Here is a 17,506-nt window from a genome sequence, read left to right on the forward strand (position 1 = left end):
GGGTCCAGACGGCGGAGTCTCTCCTCCTCCTTGGAAGGGTGCAGAGGTAGGAAAAAGGTGGGCAGAGTAATAGTCTGTCTGATGTGAAAAGGAGTGACAACTTTAGGTAGGAACGAAGGCCTCGTTCGAAGCACCACTTTGTCCGGATGGACAGAAAAGAAAGGTGGCTTTGAAGAAAGAGCCTGAAGCTCACTCACTCTGCGAGCAGAGGTGATGGCGACAAGAAAAGCAGCCTTCAGAGTGAGAAGCCGAAGAGGACAATTGTGAAGAGGCTCAAAGGGAGCACACATAAAGCAAGTCAAGACAATGTTCAAGTCCCACTGAGGCATTATAAAAGGAGATGGAGGAAAGAGATGAATTATGCCTTTAAAGAACCTACTTACAATAGGGAACTGGAACAGAGAGGGCTGATCTGGGAGCCGAAGAAAAGCAGAAATGGCTGGCAGGTAGCCCCTAAGAGTGCCCAGAGTGGAGCCCTATAGGGCCAAAGAGAGTAGGAACAAAAGAACCTCAGAAAGAGAGGCAGGAAGGGGATCCACAGCCTTTGCTGTGCACCATGCCACAAACTTGTTCCATCGACAGGAGTATATCATCTTAGTGGAGGGATGCCTGGCTGCCCAGATGACATTACAGACTTCGGGAGGAAGGTCAAAAGCTGTCAACTGTCGCCGCTCAATCTCCACGCAAGGAGGTGGAGGCTGGACAGGTTTGGGTGGAGGACCGTCCCCTGCTGCTGTGACAGAAGATCCTCCCGAAGGGTCAGTCTGATCGGAGAATCGATGGCCATGCTCAGGAGCTCGGGGTACCAGACTCTTCGTGCCCAGTCCAGTGCCACAAGAATGACTTGGGCCCGGTCGCGCTTGATCTTTTTCAGCACTCATGGCAGAAGTGGTACAGGCAGAAAGGCGTACAGGAGGCTGGAACTCCACTCGCGACAAAAAGCGTAGCCGAGCAAATGCCACCTTGGAAAAGCGCAAAACTGCTGACACTGTATGTTCTCTTCGGTAGCGAACAGATCTAACAAAGGCTCTCCTCACTGCCGGATGAGACCTTGCTCGACCTCTGAGTGAAGACGTCATTCGTGATCCACCAGGCACCAATGGCTAAATTCGTCTCCTCTGGCGTTCAGGGAACCTGCCAGGTGTTGAACCACCAGGGTCATGCACTGATGTTCCATTCATGTCCAAAGGTGAAGAGCCTCTTGACAAAGTGTCCACGACCCCACCCCGCCGTTTGTTGCAGTACCACATGGCGGTCGTGTTGTCCATGGACACCTGCACTGCTTTCTCCTTGAGGGAGGGAAGGAATGCCTTCAGTGCCAAGCGAATCGCCCGGAGCTCCAACAGGTTGATATGGAGCCCGGCCTCCTCCGGAGACCAGCCTCTCCCAAGTGGCCGCCCCATCCCAGGAGTGATGCATCGGCCACCACCGTGAGTTCTGGTTGGGGAGGGGAGAGGGATCTGCCTCTGGCCCAATCCTGGTTTGTTAACCACCACTGCAGTTGATGTTCAGTCCCCTCCGAGATCTGGAAATAGTAGGAAAGATTCCCCCGATGCTGCGCCACTGAAACTTCAAGTCCCACTGCAGAGCCCGCATATGCCATTTGGCATGATCCACCAGCAGGATGCAGGAGGCCATGAGGCCCAGCAGCTTCTGGGTCATTCTCATCGAAATACGGGATAGAGACTGAAACATCAGTATCATAGTCCGAATATACCGGACTCGCTGCTCAGGAGGATAGGCCCAAAACTGCACTGCACTGTGTCCAGAACAGCTCCGATGAAAGGGAGCGACTGAGACGATGTGACTTCAGCCCTTCAGCACGTCAGCACGTTGATAGTGAACCCCAGCGAATGCAAGAGGTTCACCGTAGTCTGGAGGTGAGGGACGACAGCCTGGGGCGAGCCCGCATTCAACAGCCAGTCATCGAGATAGGGGAAGCTGGGACCCCTAATCTGTGCGCAGATGAGCTGCGTCCACCCACCGCCATCACTTTCGTGAACACCTGAGCGGCACTGGTAAGGCCGAAGGGGAGCTCGGTGAACTGAAAATGCTTGTGGCGTATCGTGAACTGTAGGTAACGTCTGTGGGCTGGCAGGACGGGGATGTGGAAATAAGCGTCCTGCAAGTTTAATGCCACCATCCAGTCTCCAGGGTCGAGGACAGATAAGACCTGAGCCAAGGTTATCATTCTGAACTTCTTCCGGAGGAAGCGATTGAGGGCCCTGAGGTCTAGGATAGGACACAGGCCTTTGTCCTTCTTGGGCACCAGAAAGTAGCTGGAATAGCAACCATGACCTACTTCTGGTGTAGGAACCCTCTCGATAGCTCCCTTGGCCAAAAGAGTTACGACTTCCTGGCGGAGAACCACCAAATGATCCTCCGACATGCGATCTACGGATGGTGGCATGGAGGGAGGGGTAGGTTCGAAGGGGAGGGAGTTGCCCCTTCATACTATCTGCAAAACCCACCTGACGTGATGGGTTGCCAGTAGGGGAGGTGATAGTGAATCCTGCCACCGACTGGCAGCTGATGGGCCTGAAAGGTCAGACTAGGAGGGTGTGGAGGCTGCTGCGGCGGGAGGGTGGACTGGCCCGCCTGCTGGTTCACAGACCCGCGTCGCTGGGTCCCACATCAGCGGCCACGCAGAGGCTGGGCAGCTTGCGTGGGCCAGTGGCTTGACTGGGCCGGACATGGTGGGGTGCCCCTTCCGTAGCCACAAAAGGGGCGAAAGGCAGAATGAGGTGGGCGAAAGGATGCAGCGAGGCCCAATGATATGGCCATAGCCCGAAAATCCTTAAAGCGCTCCAGCCAGACGCCAGACGTCCTCAACCAGGCGTAGCGCCGAAGGGCTACCGACGTGGCAATCGTGCTGCCCAGTTAGTCGGTGGGATCCAGTCCACAGCGGATTGTGAATTTATCTGCGTCTCTCCCATCTGCCACGGCATGGGAGAGAAGGCCAGGCCTCCTCCGGGCACGGAGGAAGCACCTGCGCAACCGTAACCCAGATGGTATAGGAGTATCGGCCAAAGAGGCATGCAGTATTCATGGAGCGCAGTGCCAAGCTGGAGGAAGAGAACATGCGCTTCCCAATATTATCCAGATTCTTGGATTTCCTATCCGGGGTGCGGAAGGGAATGCGCCTTTGGAAGAAGAAGCTTGGACCATCAAGTTCTCGGGGGAAGGGTGTTGGGCGAGGTAAATGGGATCACTCGGAGCCGGGTGGTGGCGGCCGGCAATCGTCTGTTCCACAGGAGCCCCTGTGCTTGGACCAAATGCCCAGAAGGACATCCGTGAGGGCTTCATTGAAGAGCAGGAGGGGTTTAGAGGAAGTTGCCGTCGGTTGAAGCACCTCTGTCAGGAGGTTAGTCCTGACTGCCACTGTAGGGAGCTCCAGGCCCAAGCCTCGGCTGCCCTACGCACCACCACTGCATAGGACGCTCCCTCCTCCATAGCCACAGTAGGGGGAGAAAGCATGCCAAGGTCTGGGGAGTTGTCGAGACCACTGGTGTCACCCAATTCCTCTCTCCATTCCGGATCTTCCAGCTGGTCGGTCATAGGGTCTAGCGACCGGTCCCAAGCCTCATCACCACACTCAGAGCGATAGGGAACACCTGGGATGAACAAGGGAACAAAATTACCCTCTGCTGTCAGATTCAACATCAACCCGACTCCAGGTCCATCGCGGGGATGAGGACGAGAGCGCTGGCGGCCGGGGGTATGGCCGGCGCTGGGGGAGTCGTCGCCAGGGAAGGTTGAGTAAGGTCGGCCAGCGTCGATTCGGATCCAGGTCTGAATCCACAGGGGCACTCCGGTGCCTGGGACGGAGCCACCGGCATTGAAGGCCCAGGGTCCCCAACTGACTCCGCGGAGCCCGAAGGTGCACCATCGGAGTCGGGCTGCCCAAACACATGGTGGTGGGCTTCGTAGAATGTACGAAGCTGGGCACGGGACACCCTGGTTCCCGGAAACAGGGGGATGAGCGGAGTCGTCCCAGAGTCAGGACCGGAGACAGAGTCTTAGAGCGACGATGCTCTGGGTCCCACGTTTTCTCAGCTGACTAATGGGGGGGGCGGACGATGCTTCTTCGCCTTCTTCTTGTGCTTCAACTTACCTGAAGAGTGCAAAGACTTGGAAGAGGTGTGGTGGCTCCGCGACCGGTCTCGAGACCTTTCCCTCAAGCGAGACCGGGAACGACGTGGAGCCGACTGCCGGGCCTCCGAAAGCTTTCAGGACCGCTCCCGAAAAAGACTTCGGATTCATGGCCCAACAGTCGGAGCACGACTTCGGGTCGTGGTCGTGCTCCTGGCAACAGAGCCACACGAGGTGTGGGTACATCACGGACATCAGCTTGTGACAGGAGTCCTGCTCAGGCATGTTGTCACAAGCGACCCTTCAAAGGCAGCCTCACCTTTGAAACTTGCCTTTTAGGCTAACACCCTTAGTAACCGCAACTGCCTTTGTTCATGGACCTGGTAGTCGTTCACACATCTCCCCAGGCGGTCAGAAACTCATCTATTTGTCAGTGCCTTTGTGAGGCCACTGGACTAGCTGGAGTGCAGAGTGACAACTTTCTAAAAGTTGCTTAACTTTAAAAAGGACTTTAAATCCAGCCTGGGCATCAGGTCGGATTTAATGTCACAATTCATTTGACAGCTTACTTGACTTTGTTAGGTAGTCCTATTAAAAAGTTAGCCGGGCTGGGGTGTCAGCCGGTAACCCTTTGTTAGCCAATGGGGTCCTAACATGAAAACAACAATTTGGAAGTATTGCTGCTAAAACATATAGAAATGTCTGACTTAGTAATATACAGCTCCCTGCCATAGGAGTCTGTAGGCCTTACTTAGGGGAGACTTAAAGATATTACTTAAGGGAAGTGGTGGCTTTGCCATTAGATGTAATGGCAAAGTCGAACTGGCAGTGTCACACACTGCCCTTTCAGTCTGCAGTGGCAGGCTGGAGTCCATTTTGTCTCTTTCACATGCAGGGTGGAACAACCAGTGCTGCAGCCCTGAGTGAAAACTCTGCCTTACAGCCCTTGTTACCCTGGATACCATATACTATGGACTTATAGGCGACTCAGACCTTGCCAATTGGATGCATCCTAGTAAACATATCTTTTGTAATGGGTCAGAACACTACTGTCTGGTTATCAGGCCTCACTGCACTATCAAAGTAAAACAACCAGAAGCTAATAGACCAAATGTGGGGAGAAGAGGGGGGGGGCGCTGCACAAAAGCCAGTTTCCCTACAACTTGTTTGTATGTGTGAGAGAACACGGTTATGTTCCTCCTGCTACTGCCGTCTGTCTTTTCCTTATTCTTTGTGCTATGGAACGATGCGATGCTGATGCCCATGTTGTACCTTTGTTGTGCTGTGTTCCACTACAAAAAAAGACAATAATTTGCATTGCCAATGTTTGTTTTAATAAACCACGTCAATGAAAGACGGAACCCTGACGGAACCCTGACAAAATATGTAAGCAGGGCTTACGTTTGGTTTTACATTTAACAAGCATTTTTTTTTTTTTTTAATGGATCAGATAACTTTGTAGCATGGTAAAACACTTTGCATGCTGGGGTTTTGAGCCTAAAATGACATTGTTTAAAGCAAAACTAGAAACAACACAATACAATATGCTGTTGGCTGAAGAGCCTAGAAAGGCTGATCGTATGGTGTCATACTGCCACTTGGCAGACCTGTGAAATGCAAAATAAAATACAGTGTGGGACTTGTGGCCTTTATGTCTTGTAGGCAATCAAGGCTTTAACAACCTAGTAGGTGAGAGGAAAATAGACTTTTAAATGCAGATGTGAGCATCTCACTGCTAAAGGGCTAACATTAACACTCCCTGGAAAAACAAATGGGCTTGAAAAGAAACATTATTTATCAGAATAATTAAAGCAGAAGCTGAATGTGTATGTAAAGCCACTGAAAAGGAAAAATCTCTGAGCAAGTCCTCAACCTAGAAGTTAATGTGATTTTGGAGGAGTGCCTGCAAAACCACTGTGGCCTTGAACAGGTGCAGCATGTCCTGCAGGTAATGCACTGCAAGGGCTGCCAGAAGTGCTGTATTCGGCTGCAAATTGTCAAACATTATATCTAATGTACTATACACCCTTGTAAATACAGAGTACTGGAACTTTTTAACCATGTTTATTTTGTACCTTTTATGATCATTTGTTTTCAATGATCAAATAAAAAAATTGAATTGAGTTGAAATTGAGTGGGAACTAAAGTGCACATTAAACACCACAAAGCATACCAGTGGTTATTATGTACTATTGATTAAACTAGTTCTGTGAAAATGATGCAAGCAATCCACTAAAACGACAAATTCAAAATGGATACCATTCCAAAATGAGTGCAATGCATTTGTGAAGAAAACCTGCCAGCCCTTTCTTATCGAAGTTCTATCAGGTGGCCTTTAGGACTGGCATCAACTGCCAGAACACTGGTCTTCTTCACATGACACAAGCCCTGCCTGCCTTCTTAGTGTCTGGATGCTTGCTGCTAAGTCCTCTCAGGTTCTGCTGTAGTAGGAAAGGGTCAACTCTTATGGCTGGAGCCAGACCATGCGTGCAGATAGCGGTGACAGCTGAAGAAACCAGCAGAGATAGAACAATGGGGAGATAAAAGGAGGCTCTCAGAAATTCTCACCATGAAAAAATAGAACAGGAGACTGGAAAAGTGCCACATTTGATAACTTGTCAAAAACAAAATCTGGATAAAACATAGTCCAGGGCCCCACGTTCAGAGTTAAACTAATATATAGCAAAGTACAACCTTGCAGAATGCCGCTGCCCGCGTCCCACGCAGGGGGACATCAGCAGGGCAGCTCTCTAGTGGCCACCCGTCGGAGCCTCCCCCCCCCTGTTCCATCTCTCGAGAGAGACCGCGCCTTGGGGAGGGGAGGCCTCCAATGGGCATTGCTGGGGGAGGCGGGCCACTGGGCTGGGCGGGGCCAGGCCCTATTTATGCCTCCCGCCCCCATAGATCGCCCTCTGCTTCCTGTGTACACTCCTGGCCTGTATTAAAAAAAAAAAAATGGCATTTGCACATAGGTTCCCGATTGTTGTGGTTAGCATTAGGTTTTGAATTAGGGAAGAAGGTGCTGAGCCAATTCAATTATTAAAACTGATTTGATTTCTATAAATATTAGTTCAAATTACATGTCGTCTTCAGGAAATAAGCTTTAATTTTAAGGAAATTAAAAAGTAGGAATTAACCGAAATATTTCAATAATATTTATCTTAGTTTGATTTTATATGAACTATTGAAGAACAAGGCTAGAATAAGACTCCATCATCTAATTTAATGTAGCTTCATTTGCAAGAATATGCAATACAACTCGTATAATCTGGTTAGTTAAGATAGATCCCCAGAATGCTAGGTCATTATTGGCAGTAGGGAGGCCACAACCAGGAGATGTTGCTGAGATATTGGTCATTTGAAGTAAAACAATAGGATAATAATACAATGTGAAAGGAAGCAAAAGTAGGGAGCATTGGCCAAAAAGGTAAATACGACAGAGTTAGCAGTTTTATCTATTTTCATTGATTTGTATTAGCATACTGTAGGAAGGTGAGATTGTCTCAATGAATCACTTGCCAAGAATGCTGTCACTAGCTAAGGGTGGCATTAACCATTCAGAGACAGTGTCATGAAGCAGCCAGGGACAGTGAGCATATGTTTCCCGTGTGCTGGGTGAGAGTACAAAGACAGAGGCTGTTGCCCCCCTACTGTCTGATGTTCGCTTTTAAGTGCCCATCCCATCAGTAGATATCCGTGATGTCAGCTTGTGTTGATAAACGTAGGGAAGGCAGTAACTCACACGTTACCTTCATCTTGCTTTATTGTGCTGTAGCTGTTGGAAACACACTTCTAAGCCACAAAGGGCCCTAATTTGGCCCAATTGAAAATCACAATAGGATTTCATGTCCATAACCGCCAGTTTCAATGCCTTGTTACCCATGCCATATTTTCCAGCCTGAGAAACAGATTTAGGTGTTGCTCTTCTTCGCTCAGTCTTTCCTTGTAGCCTAGGGGTTTGAAACGTTCGCAAATTTTGGTCCTCGAGCTGAAAGATATGTATCCTTCAGAAGCAAATTCTCATCTGTTAGCAGTCAGCTTTAAATATTTTGCCCTGCCTAGAAATCATGCAAACCCCGAAGCGGCTGCAATTCGGGAACCATAAACACTATCAATACATCACCTTTTTAGACAAAGTGGAAAATGAAACCTTCTTCGTGCCAGGAAAGATACTCTGTTTGCCGTAATACATCCACCTTCCCTGCAGAGAACATATTCTTCCATTGTTTCTAAAATTATGTTCAAGGAACGAAGGGTATAGATGGATTGAAGAATTTAAAAAAAAAAAAAAAAAAAAAGCTGTGGTTCAGTTCTGGCTCTACAATGCAGTTGCATCGCAAAGAAGTTAGGAACATCATTCACGTATAAGCTGAACAGCAGTGGGGCCAAAAGACATCCTTGCGTCAGTTCGCTTTTGGTGGAAATCCCCTTTGTTAGGCTGCTCTGGTGTTCTGAGTAAAGTTGCAAATTATTGATGTTATTTATGGGTTACGGAACAGGATCCATAATTTAGACCATTAAAGCTAGCTCGCAGGGGCAGGGCACCTATAACAGCGAAGGGAGGAAGGGGGGGCTCTGGCAGCGACAGGAGCCTCCCCAGAGCTGTGGAGGAGTTACAGGGCGATCTGGAGGCAGAAGGGTACAGTAAGGGTACCTCTGCGACAGTCGGTACAGTAAGGGTACCCCTGTCCGGCACAGTAAGGGTGCCCGAGCCAAGGTCCGGGAGCCGAAGGAGGGTCTGGGAAGACCGTGACGGCGCCCCGTTAGTCCTTCGGGCGGTTGGGGGGCCTGACCAACCGGGGGTGTGCCATAACACGCTCCGCCCCCGTTAAAAGGGGGCGGGAGTATTAGACAGATCACGTGATCCAAAGGAGGATCTGAAAAAAATGTGCCGCACTGCCGGGCATCGACCCACCGTGCGTGCTGGCTCGCAAGGTGGGCGGAGCAGCGAGGGGCTGCTTGCCCTGGATCGCCCGTAAGATAACCCACTCTATCGTCATACTTATGTTGTATGAAATAAACCTGCAGCAGTTCTTCACCCATAACGAATGTGTCAGTGTAATCTTTGGGTGACGTCTGTGCATACGTGTTGAGTGGAGCGGATGACGGTGTGGTCACTATGCCGCTGCCCGCGTCCCACGCAGGGGGACATCAGCAGGGCAGCTCTCTAGTGGCCACCCGTCGGGGCCTCCCCCCCCCCCCCCTGTTCCATCTCTCTCTCGAGAGACCGCGCCTTGGGGAGGGGAGGCCCCCAATGGGCATTGCTGGGGGAGGCGGGCCACTGGGCTGGGCAGGGTCAGGCCCTATTTATGCCTCCCGCCCCCGTAGATCGTCCTCTGCTTCCTGTGTACACTCCTGGCCGCGCAAAATCCCACCCTTTCCGCTTACCCTGCGCGGCGTAGGCAGCGCGCAACTGGAATGTTATAATGTTTTTTCTTGTGTTGCAGGCGGAGTTACAGGGCAATCTGGAGGCAGAAGGGTACAGTAAGGGTACCTCTGCGACAGTCGGTACAGTAAGGGTACCCCTGTCCGGCACAGTAAGGGTGCCCAAGCCAAGGTCCGGAAGCCGAAGGAGGTTCTGGGAAGACCGCGACGGCGCCCCGTTAGTCCTTCGGGCTGTTGGGGGTCCTGACCAACCGGGGGTGTGCCATAACACGCTCCGCCCCCGTTAAAAGGGGGCGGGAGTATTAGACAGATCACGTGATCCAAAGGAGGATCTGAAAAAAATGTGCCGCACTGCTGGGCATCGACCCACCGTGCGTGCTGGCTCGCAAGGTGGGCGGAGCAGCGAGGGGCTGCTTGCCCTGGATCGCCCGTAAGATAACCCACTCTATCGTCATACTTATGTTGTATGAAATAAACCTGCAGCAGTTCTTCACCCATAACGAATGTGTCAGTGTAATCTTTGGGTGACGTCTGTGCATACGTGTTGAGTGGAGCGGATGACGGTGTGGTCACTAGGAGTCTAACGCGTCAATGGAGTGGTGGGTTTACACAGGTGAAATACATGTTTCAATGGCCACTTATTTCACTTTTTATGCATACCATCTCCCATGGGGCGCATTGGCATGTTGATTCATCTTACTCGTACTTCAATCCCTCACATAAAACGGAGCATCACTTTTAAAAATGGGATGAACAATCGGCATGGCGGCTTTGTTTGGCCAAACACCAACCCACCAGTGTAGTTCTATCAATCGTGGCCTATGGAAGCCAACTGCTTCTGTATATTGCATTTACTGAATTTTATAAAACCGTATCTGCTGGGAGGTGGTACTTCAGCGTATACAGCGGGATGATGTGTTATGGCACTGCAGGAAAACTGCAGATTCCTATGCCAACTAAACAAGGCGCAAATGAGTCACAGCAAAGAAGTGGCCCACGTAAATTCATGAACAGTAGAGCCCTTTCTGTCCTTTACCTCTTTTCCCGTTTAAAACAGGTATTGATTATGCATGGAAAAGACAAAACGCAGAGTATGCTCATCGTATGCGAAAAGGGTTATAACTACACATAAAAATACTGATCAACAAAAGGGAAGCTGGAGACCCCGTTAGAGCTCTTGGCTTATATTAAAAGGCAATCAGGGGACATACCTTCATTCCAAAGCGCGTGTCTGGCTTGTCAGTGCCATAGGTGGCCATGGCTTCAGCATAAGTCATAGAAGGGAACTGTGTTGGTAATGCCTCTTTCTCCTCAGGCCAAGAGTACTGTAGCAACCCCTCTATCAGCCTCTGTATCCCGGCCTGATCCACAAATGACATCTCGATATCCACCTTAAAAGAAAAATCAGACAAACATGAAGCTAACAATAGTCACTTTCAAAGATTGTTGTCAGCCAGAACCATCCATGAGGTTGCTAGACATCTTTCTGGGCAGGGTCGCAACATGTGACCATAATAAAACTACTGCCAAAATGACTTGTCACACATAATGCCAATCCTTTGTTGGTCACGTGGTCTACACTGAATCTGAATGATAACATTAAGTCTCATGATTTCAGCAAGCAGCTGAAAGGTGCTCTGCACTGTAGTGGCCAGGAAGGAAAAGCAGGGCACATGATGAGCCAAAGAATGCTTAGATCTGTGCATGGAACTGGGGATAAAAAAATGGAGTAGACATGCACTTTAATGTTATTGGGGTGATTATCTGTATTGTTTGTAAAAAAGAAACAGTGTCAACTACTACTGTATTTTGTTGTCACTTGTGAATGAATGCTTAAATCAAGGGTAAAAGAATGGGGTTAACACACACTTTTCTTATTGCCCGAAATAATTAATTAACCTTTAAATTAATTTCATATCAATGTAATCTATATTTACATGCATAAAAAAAAAACTAAGGGCCAGATGTACGACCATTGATGTTTGCGACCTGCAGATTGCATTAAATTGCGAGTGGCAAACATCAATGTAGAACAGTGTCAGAGACACTGTTTGCGATTCCCAATGGGGTCAAAAAGTGCACGCCTCATGCATATTAATGAGGCTGTCGCAATTTGCGACCCCACTGGGAATGGCTGTCACTCCCAGGGACCACCATGTCTGGGACTGGGTTTAAATAAAGCATTTAAAAAAAAAATGCAGCCCGTTTTCCTTAAAGAAAAATGGGACGCATTGAAAAAAAATAAAAATGAAACCTTTCTGTTTTATTTTTTAAGGGCAAGCAGTGGTCCCTGGGACCACTGCCTGCCCTTAAAAAATATTTGCGCATCCCTTCCCGTTTGCGAGCGCTTTACCACACTTCTGAGAAGGGTGGTAAACTGCGAGTGTTTTGCGACTGCAATTGAGGTCGCAAAACATTCATACAATGGTTTTGGAGTCGCTATTAGGAAGGGACGCCCTTGAAATGCGCCTTCCTAATAGCGAGTCGCTAACCCTATTTTGCGAGTCGCAAATTGTTTGCGAATCGCAAAATAGGGTTTGCACATGGCCCACACGTTTTTGCGGTCGCAAATGGGCCTAAAACCCCTTTGCGACCGCGAAAAATGGTCGGACATCTGGCCCATAATGATGTCTCTTAAAAATGTTTCTCCTCGCAAAAAGAGACACATTTAGTCCCTCTTAGATAACACCTATGGCTAAAATGAACTGGGCCCCTCTCCTCTAATTCAAGGAATCCTGTTGAAGACCTCCCTAACACAGATCCCACGAAGGGAGGTTGAAACGCATCAACATCATGCGATGAGTAAGGAGCAAGCTGGAAATATGACGAGTAACTCACAGAAAGGAACATACCAACTGAACGGACAGAAACGTGTTTTTTCTGAGTGTTCCCTCACCATCATTAAGTACAATTTTCATTAAAAGATAGATTGACTTTAGGAGGAAAGCAATATCAACAAAAAGGAGACTGTTTATTGAATTCACTATTTTGTTGAAATTGTGATTATACCAATTTAATGTTTTTAATATGTGGGTCCAAAGCAATGGTTCCAATTGGGCATTCCAGTCGCAAAGAGAAGCCCACTGCGAATGGAAATTCATTTTTAAGTTAGGGTCGTGTTGTGTGGCAAACAAAGTTCAAAGACTGAGAAAAATATCTATGTACTTCCTCTTGCATTAAGCTACATTACCCTAAGGGCGACTGGGGTGCATGCCTTAATGTTTAGAATTAAGGCTCCTACTTTTTTATTTTTAGGTCTCGCCTGACACAGCGCATGCGCTGGTCTGGCGAGACTTATTGAGAGGGCTCCAAAAAGTGCTACCAGGCAGCCTAGAGCTACAGTGCATGTGCGCGGGCGCAGCGCTTTACCGCGATTACTTTCACTTTCTCGGCCGCCTTGATGTTTGATCGCGATCACTTTCGCTTGGCATAGCCAATAGGTCTCGCTTTTGGGACCTTATAAGTATTTAGTTATGCAACTGTTGCATGGCTAAACACTTATAAGGTCCCAAAGGCAAGACCTATTGGCTATGCCAATGCTTGTTACTGATTTTTACAGATAGATACAGAGAGAAAATCCTTTATTTTCCTGTCTGTATTTATTTTTTTAATGTGGACAAAAATGGAAATCGGATTCTTTTTTGAGTAATTCTAAATGCTGTCAGTCATGATTTCCAGGACAATAGCTGTGCGGATTGACAGGTAAGGGGTTACAAAAATTTAATTTTAGTAAAGAGGCTTAAACAGCAATAGATATGCATGCCCTTGATACTAAAATGTTTATGTTTTCATATAAGTGCATGGATTTATCATCTGTGGGTGTTCTTATCATTGAAACCTATCAGGCTTTCAAGCACGAATACACACTTATTGGTTACATAAATGTGGAAATATACTAGTTTCAACTTCATTTTTTCAGAAAACCCAAAATTATCATAGTTACAACAGATGGAAATTTTAAACAAAATAAATACCATAAAACCCGAAGCCCTATTTATAATAAGTATAGGAGAGAGAGCGTCAGAGCTTAATGTAAATTGTCTGTAACAGACTTCATAAATTTGCATGCCTAAAATGTTCAGACATTTTAATTTTGAAGATATCCAAGTAATCCTATGATAAAGGTTTGAGTGTAAAAATAAACACAGGAGTGGGATTAGGTTCCAGGCTGGATTTTCCTATGTTTTTCAGTTCTTAGCACAAAATTAAACCAGTGTAGGCAAGGGAATTTGCAGAAGTCAAATTCAGTAGTAGAAGCAAGGACCAAGGATGCTATGAAAGGGAAAATAAAATACAAATACAAGTTTAACAATACTAACATAATCTCAAATTTGGAAGTCTTAATTTGAATACAAACCAATCTAGGCAGTTTCTCTTTCTGGATCTGGATTTGGCTGTAAAAGGTCTTTACAGAAGCACTGGAACATAGGAAGAAAAGTGAAGCAAAGGAAAGCGAAGCAAAAACGAGTGTCAAAAACACAAGCCGATAAAAAGGGAGCAACACATGCAGGAATTCAGGCATCAGAAACAAAAGAAGGGAACAGAAGAGGAGCCAAACAAGAGCAAGGAGAAGGCAAATGAAGAGAATCAGGCAAGGAAGAAGTAAGACAAAAGACTTACATTAGGAGTTGCAGGAATAGAAAGCAATGAGGAAGCAGCAAGAAGGAAAGCAATAAAAATAACAGATGGCAAATGAAAAATACACAAACCTACCTGGATGGATGCCCTTAGCAAAAAACAAAGTTCACCACATGAAGGATAAGATACCATGTTTGCCATCTCCACTTAACCACTGCTCACCCTCATCATTGGTATGCTTGATAAAAGGACAGAAAGGTTTGCCATTACCTGTGTGAATTCAGGCTGCCGGTTTGGTCTGGAACCCTCATCACGATAGCAGCGGGCAACCTGAAAGTACCTGCAGGAAAACAGGCAGTGAACCTCACACAAATCTCATTCTAACACAGCAGCCTCGGTTTTCATAAACCTGTTTCATTCCTAAATTCTGAGATAAAGAGGGTTATGGATAAGATGACTTCCTGAGGATGACCTTTGTTTCACTTACGCAGGAGGAAACTAGAGAATTGCAAACATCCTCCAATATGGATCTTTGCAAAGTTGACGTATTTTACACATCCTCTTTGTTGCATTCATGCTAAAATGTTACCTCTTAGAGAAATTTAGCACAATTTTCAAAAGACCTCTTTAAGCACTGTGGCTAGACCAAGCAGCGCATGGTGGTCTTGCCTGTGTATGATAAGCTACAGAAAAAAGCTAAACAGGAGATGGCGGTTAACACCGATAGCCAAATTATGATCTGTATGCAGGTGTTCGACAAAGGATTCCCAAAGAGGGATGGTTTACTGTCAATGTGGCCTGGGAATTACATGGGAAAGACATTGCAGTTTGTGAGGCGACCTGAATGCATTTCACCGAGACTGAGAAGACGTGGATTGGGATAGGGCACACGTATGACCTCCTGTAAGACACGAGTGCTGCAACCCTTTGGTCACTCTCAAGATACAATCTCAGCAGCAGCTTTCAAAACTCCATATTCCACTGTAAGTTTTCACACATCTGCTTGTGACTCAAAATGCTTCGTCGGAGAAGAGAACTCATAACTCTTTGGTTTATATTACACATTGTATTGCTGCACTGTGAGAGGCTGCGCTCAAATCCTAAGATCACAATCAAGAAAAAGGAATTCATATCCAAATGGGAGCCTAAGCAGGTTTAATAAACCAATAAAAGTGCGCCGTGTAAAGAATTTATGCTTTCACAAATTGCCGCATAAGGGATGAAATTCCCAAAATCAACTCAGGCATACTGGATCCCAGAATATTCATTGTGGGACACACTGTAATGTACAATGATGAGTGGGGTAAAGGGGCAAAAACAGCTTGTTGATGGTCGCGAAAAACGAAGGCCTTACTACAACACACTTCACATGTTTCCTTGCAACTACCAGGAATATTGTCTTATTTTGAGCTCTATTACAATGGGATACCACGAATTCAAGAATGCTGGTCTCTTAACAGCCCAATCTATACTTTATTTCCCTGTCTAACATAGCCAACCTTGTGGAATGATGGTATCCATGAGCACCGCTGGGAGACAGACAGATACAAAGTAGCATAAAAAGGAGAAATTAACAAAGCACAGAAGCACAATTCAGGTAATGTGTCAGTACCAACAACCTACTGACAACACAGTGCATGTTACAGGTTATTCATTTGTAGATAGTACTGGTTCACATGAGCCCCAATGTTCACCAGACTTGGACTGGTCCTAAATCATCTGGGTAGTCACCTACTTTGGGACTTCGGTAGCACACATGAAATCCAAAGGCAGCATCAACACACACAATGCCTTAAGAGGGACAGAGGCATTTCTTAGATTTACACACATGGCCAAAAATCAAACACCTACTAGTAGTCAGATGTATTTACTTTGAAGGAATTAATGTTTTGCAAGAATCAATCGCTGGGTTTCCGGATTCCTTTAAAGTTCTTGACTACATGTAAGGTTTGGAACTCGCTATGTTAATGCTTAGCACATGGGCCACAAGGCAGTTCCGGAGATTAGAATTAATGCAAAGTTTTATGGGGGCAATAAAAATCCAAATCTGAAAGCAAGCAAGAGAACCTCTGCCTCACCATGTCCGATGCTTTGGAGACAGCGTCTTGGTGTACTCTTCAGGGATGGCAGCCAGGCTTTGGACAGCAAGCACTTTACCCTTCCGACTACATTGATGCAAAAGAGCTCCAGTAGTAATTTCACTAGCTATGGAGATAGCCACTTTGAATGATGACAAAAACAATGAAGGCCTCCCTAATTTGCTACGAAGTGTGGAACCTAGAATCACCAGTGTTGAGCAGGTGGATGAGATGAGAATGCCTATCTGGCCTTCTCCCAGGCCATCCTCTGCATGTGCCACATTATGGGAGAGGGAGCATGGACTCCCAAACCTCTTTCAGATATTTTCACACATAACCTCTATAGATGAATATCCAGGCAGTGTTTATATGACAATATGCATTATTGTAGTAATACTTAGGGTTACATCCTCAAATATTATTCATTTTGTTTTGCTATCGGGAGCAGAATTCTGGTGTGTTTTATGCTCAGGGAGTCAGTCAGTATCGTGAAGCAGGCAACCACTTTGATATGGAACGGAGGGGCCTGATGAATGATCAACTTTACACTAGTTGGGCATCCGAAAATAATTTTGCCACAATATTGAGATTTGACCTACTGAGCTTGGGTGTTAAAGAACTGACAAACAATAAATATGCCAGCAGGAAAACAGCTTATGCACGTCTAGTGTGTTAGACCACATGACAGAAAGGAAGGCCTGCTTCAAGATAAGCCATTAGGAATTTGTGCTCACCTATCCAGTCCTCCCACCATGAGAAGCTGTTTAAACTGCTGAGGACTTTGTGGCAGTGAATAAAACTTGCCCGGCTCCCGGGTCGGCACGAGGAATTCCTTTGCACCCTGTAACAAAAACCACACAGAAAAAATGGCTAAAAAGAAGTAGGGGAAAAAAGGTTGGCGGTTGGGGCATAAATGCATGTAAGGAGCCAAAGGAAATACACAGATTTCAAGGCTGTGGAAAAGGGAAAAAAGAATATACAAATAAGCAGATTAAAGAAAAAAGTATGGGAAACAAGAAGTAGTGAAAATAACAGAGTCAAGCACAGGAAGAAACTGCACCACTGATGGCCAACGCACAGTCCATAGAAAAATTACACACACACCATCTGTGCGAATAAATGCAACCTCTCACAATCGCTAGAACATCACTATTTTCTAACCATCCAAGGGTAATTCCACCCAGGAAAACACACCTGTTTGCATTAATACACTTTCTTTATACCATCCCAGCAAAAACCAATCATATATGGGCATAACTGCACCCTCCTTAACCACCGTGGGTAAAACTACATCTGTGGGAATCGATGGAGCTGGTGTCAGCCACAGTGGAGGAATTGTCACGTAATTTAATACTTTCTTCAGCTCGTCAAGG

At 46.8% G+C, this 17,506-nt stretch overlaps 1 protein-coding gene across 1 annotated transcript in view; it reads right to left on the reverse strand.

The window, feature by feature from the left end:
- The window catches only part of DARS2 (aspartyl-tRNA synthetase 2, mitochondrial), a 150,852-nt gene that overhangs the window by 88,725 nt on the left and 44,621 nt on the right, over positions 1-17,506 (reverse strand). Inside the window, exons 11-13 of the mRNA XM_085599911.1 lie at positions 16,868-16,974; positions 14,326-14,395; positions 10,689-10,868 (exon numbers count right to left, since the gene is read on the reverse strand). Coding sequence (XP_085456037.1) covers positions 10,689-10,868; positions 14,326-14,395; positions 16,868-16,974 — 357 coding nt within the window. The remainder of the gene's footprint in view (positions 1-10,688; positions 10,869-14,325; positions 14,396-16,867; positions 16,975-17,506) is intronic.

The sequence above is a fragment of the Triturus cristatus genome, chromosome 4_2 (assembly GCF_964204655.1).
Source record: "Triturus cristatus chromosome 4_2, aTriCri1.1, whole genome shotgun sequence".
In the NCBI taxonomy this organism is placed as follows: domain Eukaryota; kingdom Metazoa; phylum Chordata; class Amphibia; order Caudata; family Salamandridae; genus Triturus; species Triturus cristatus.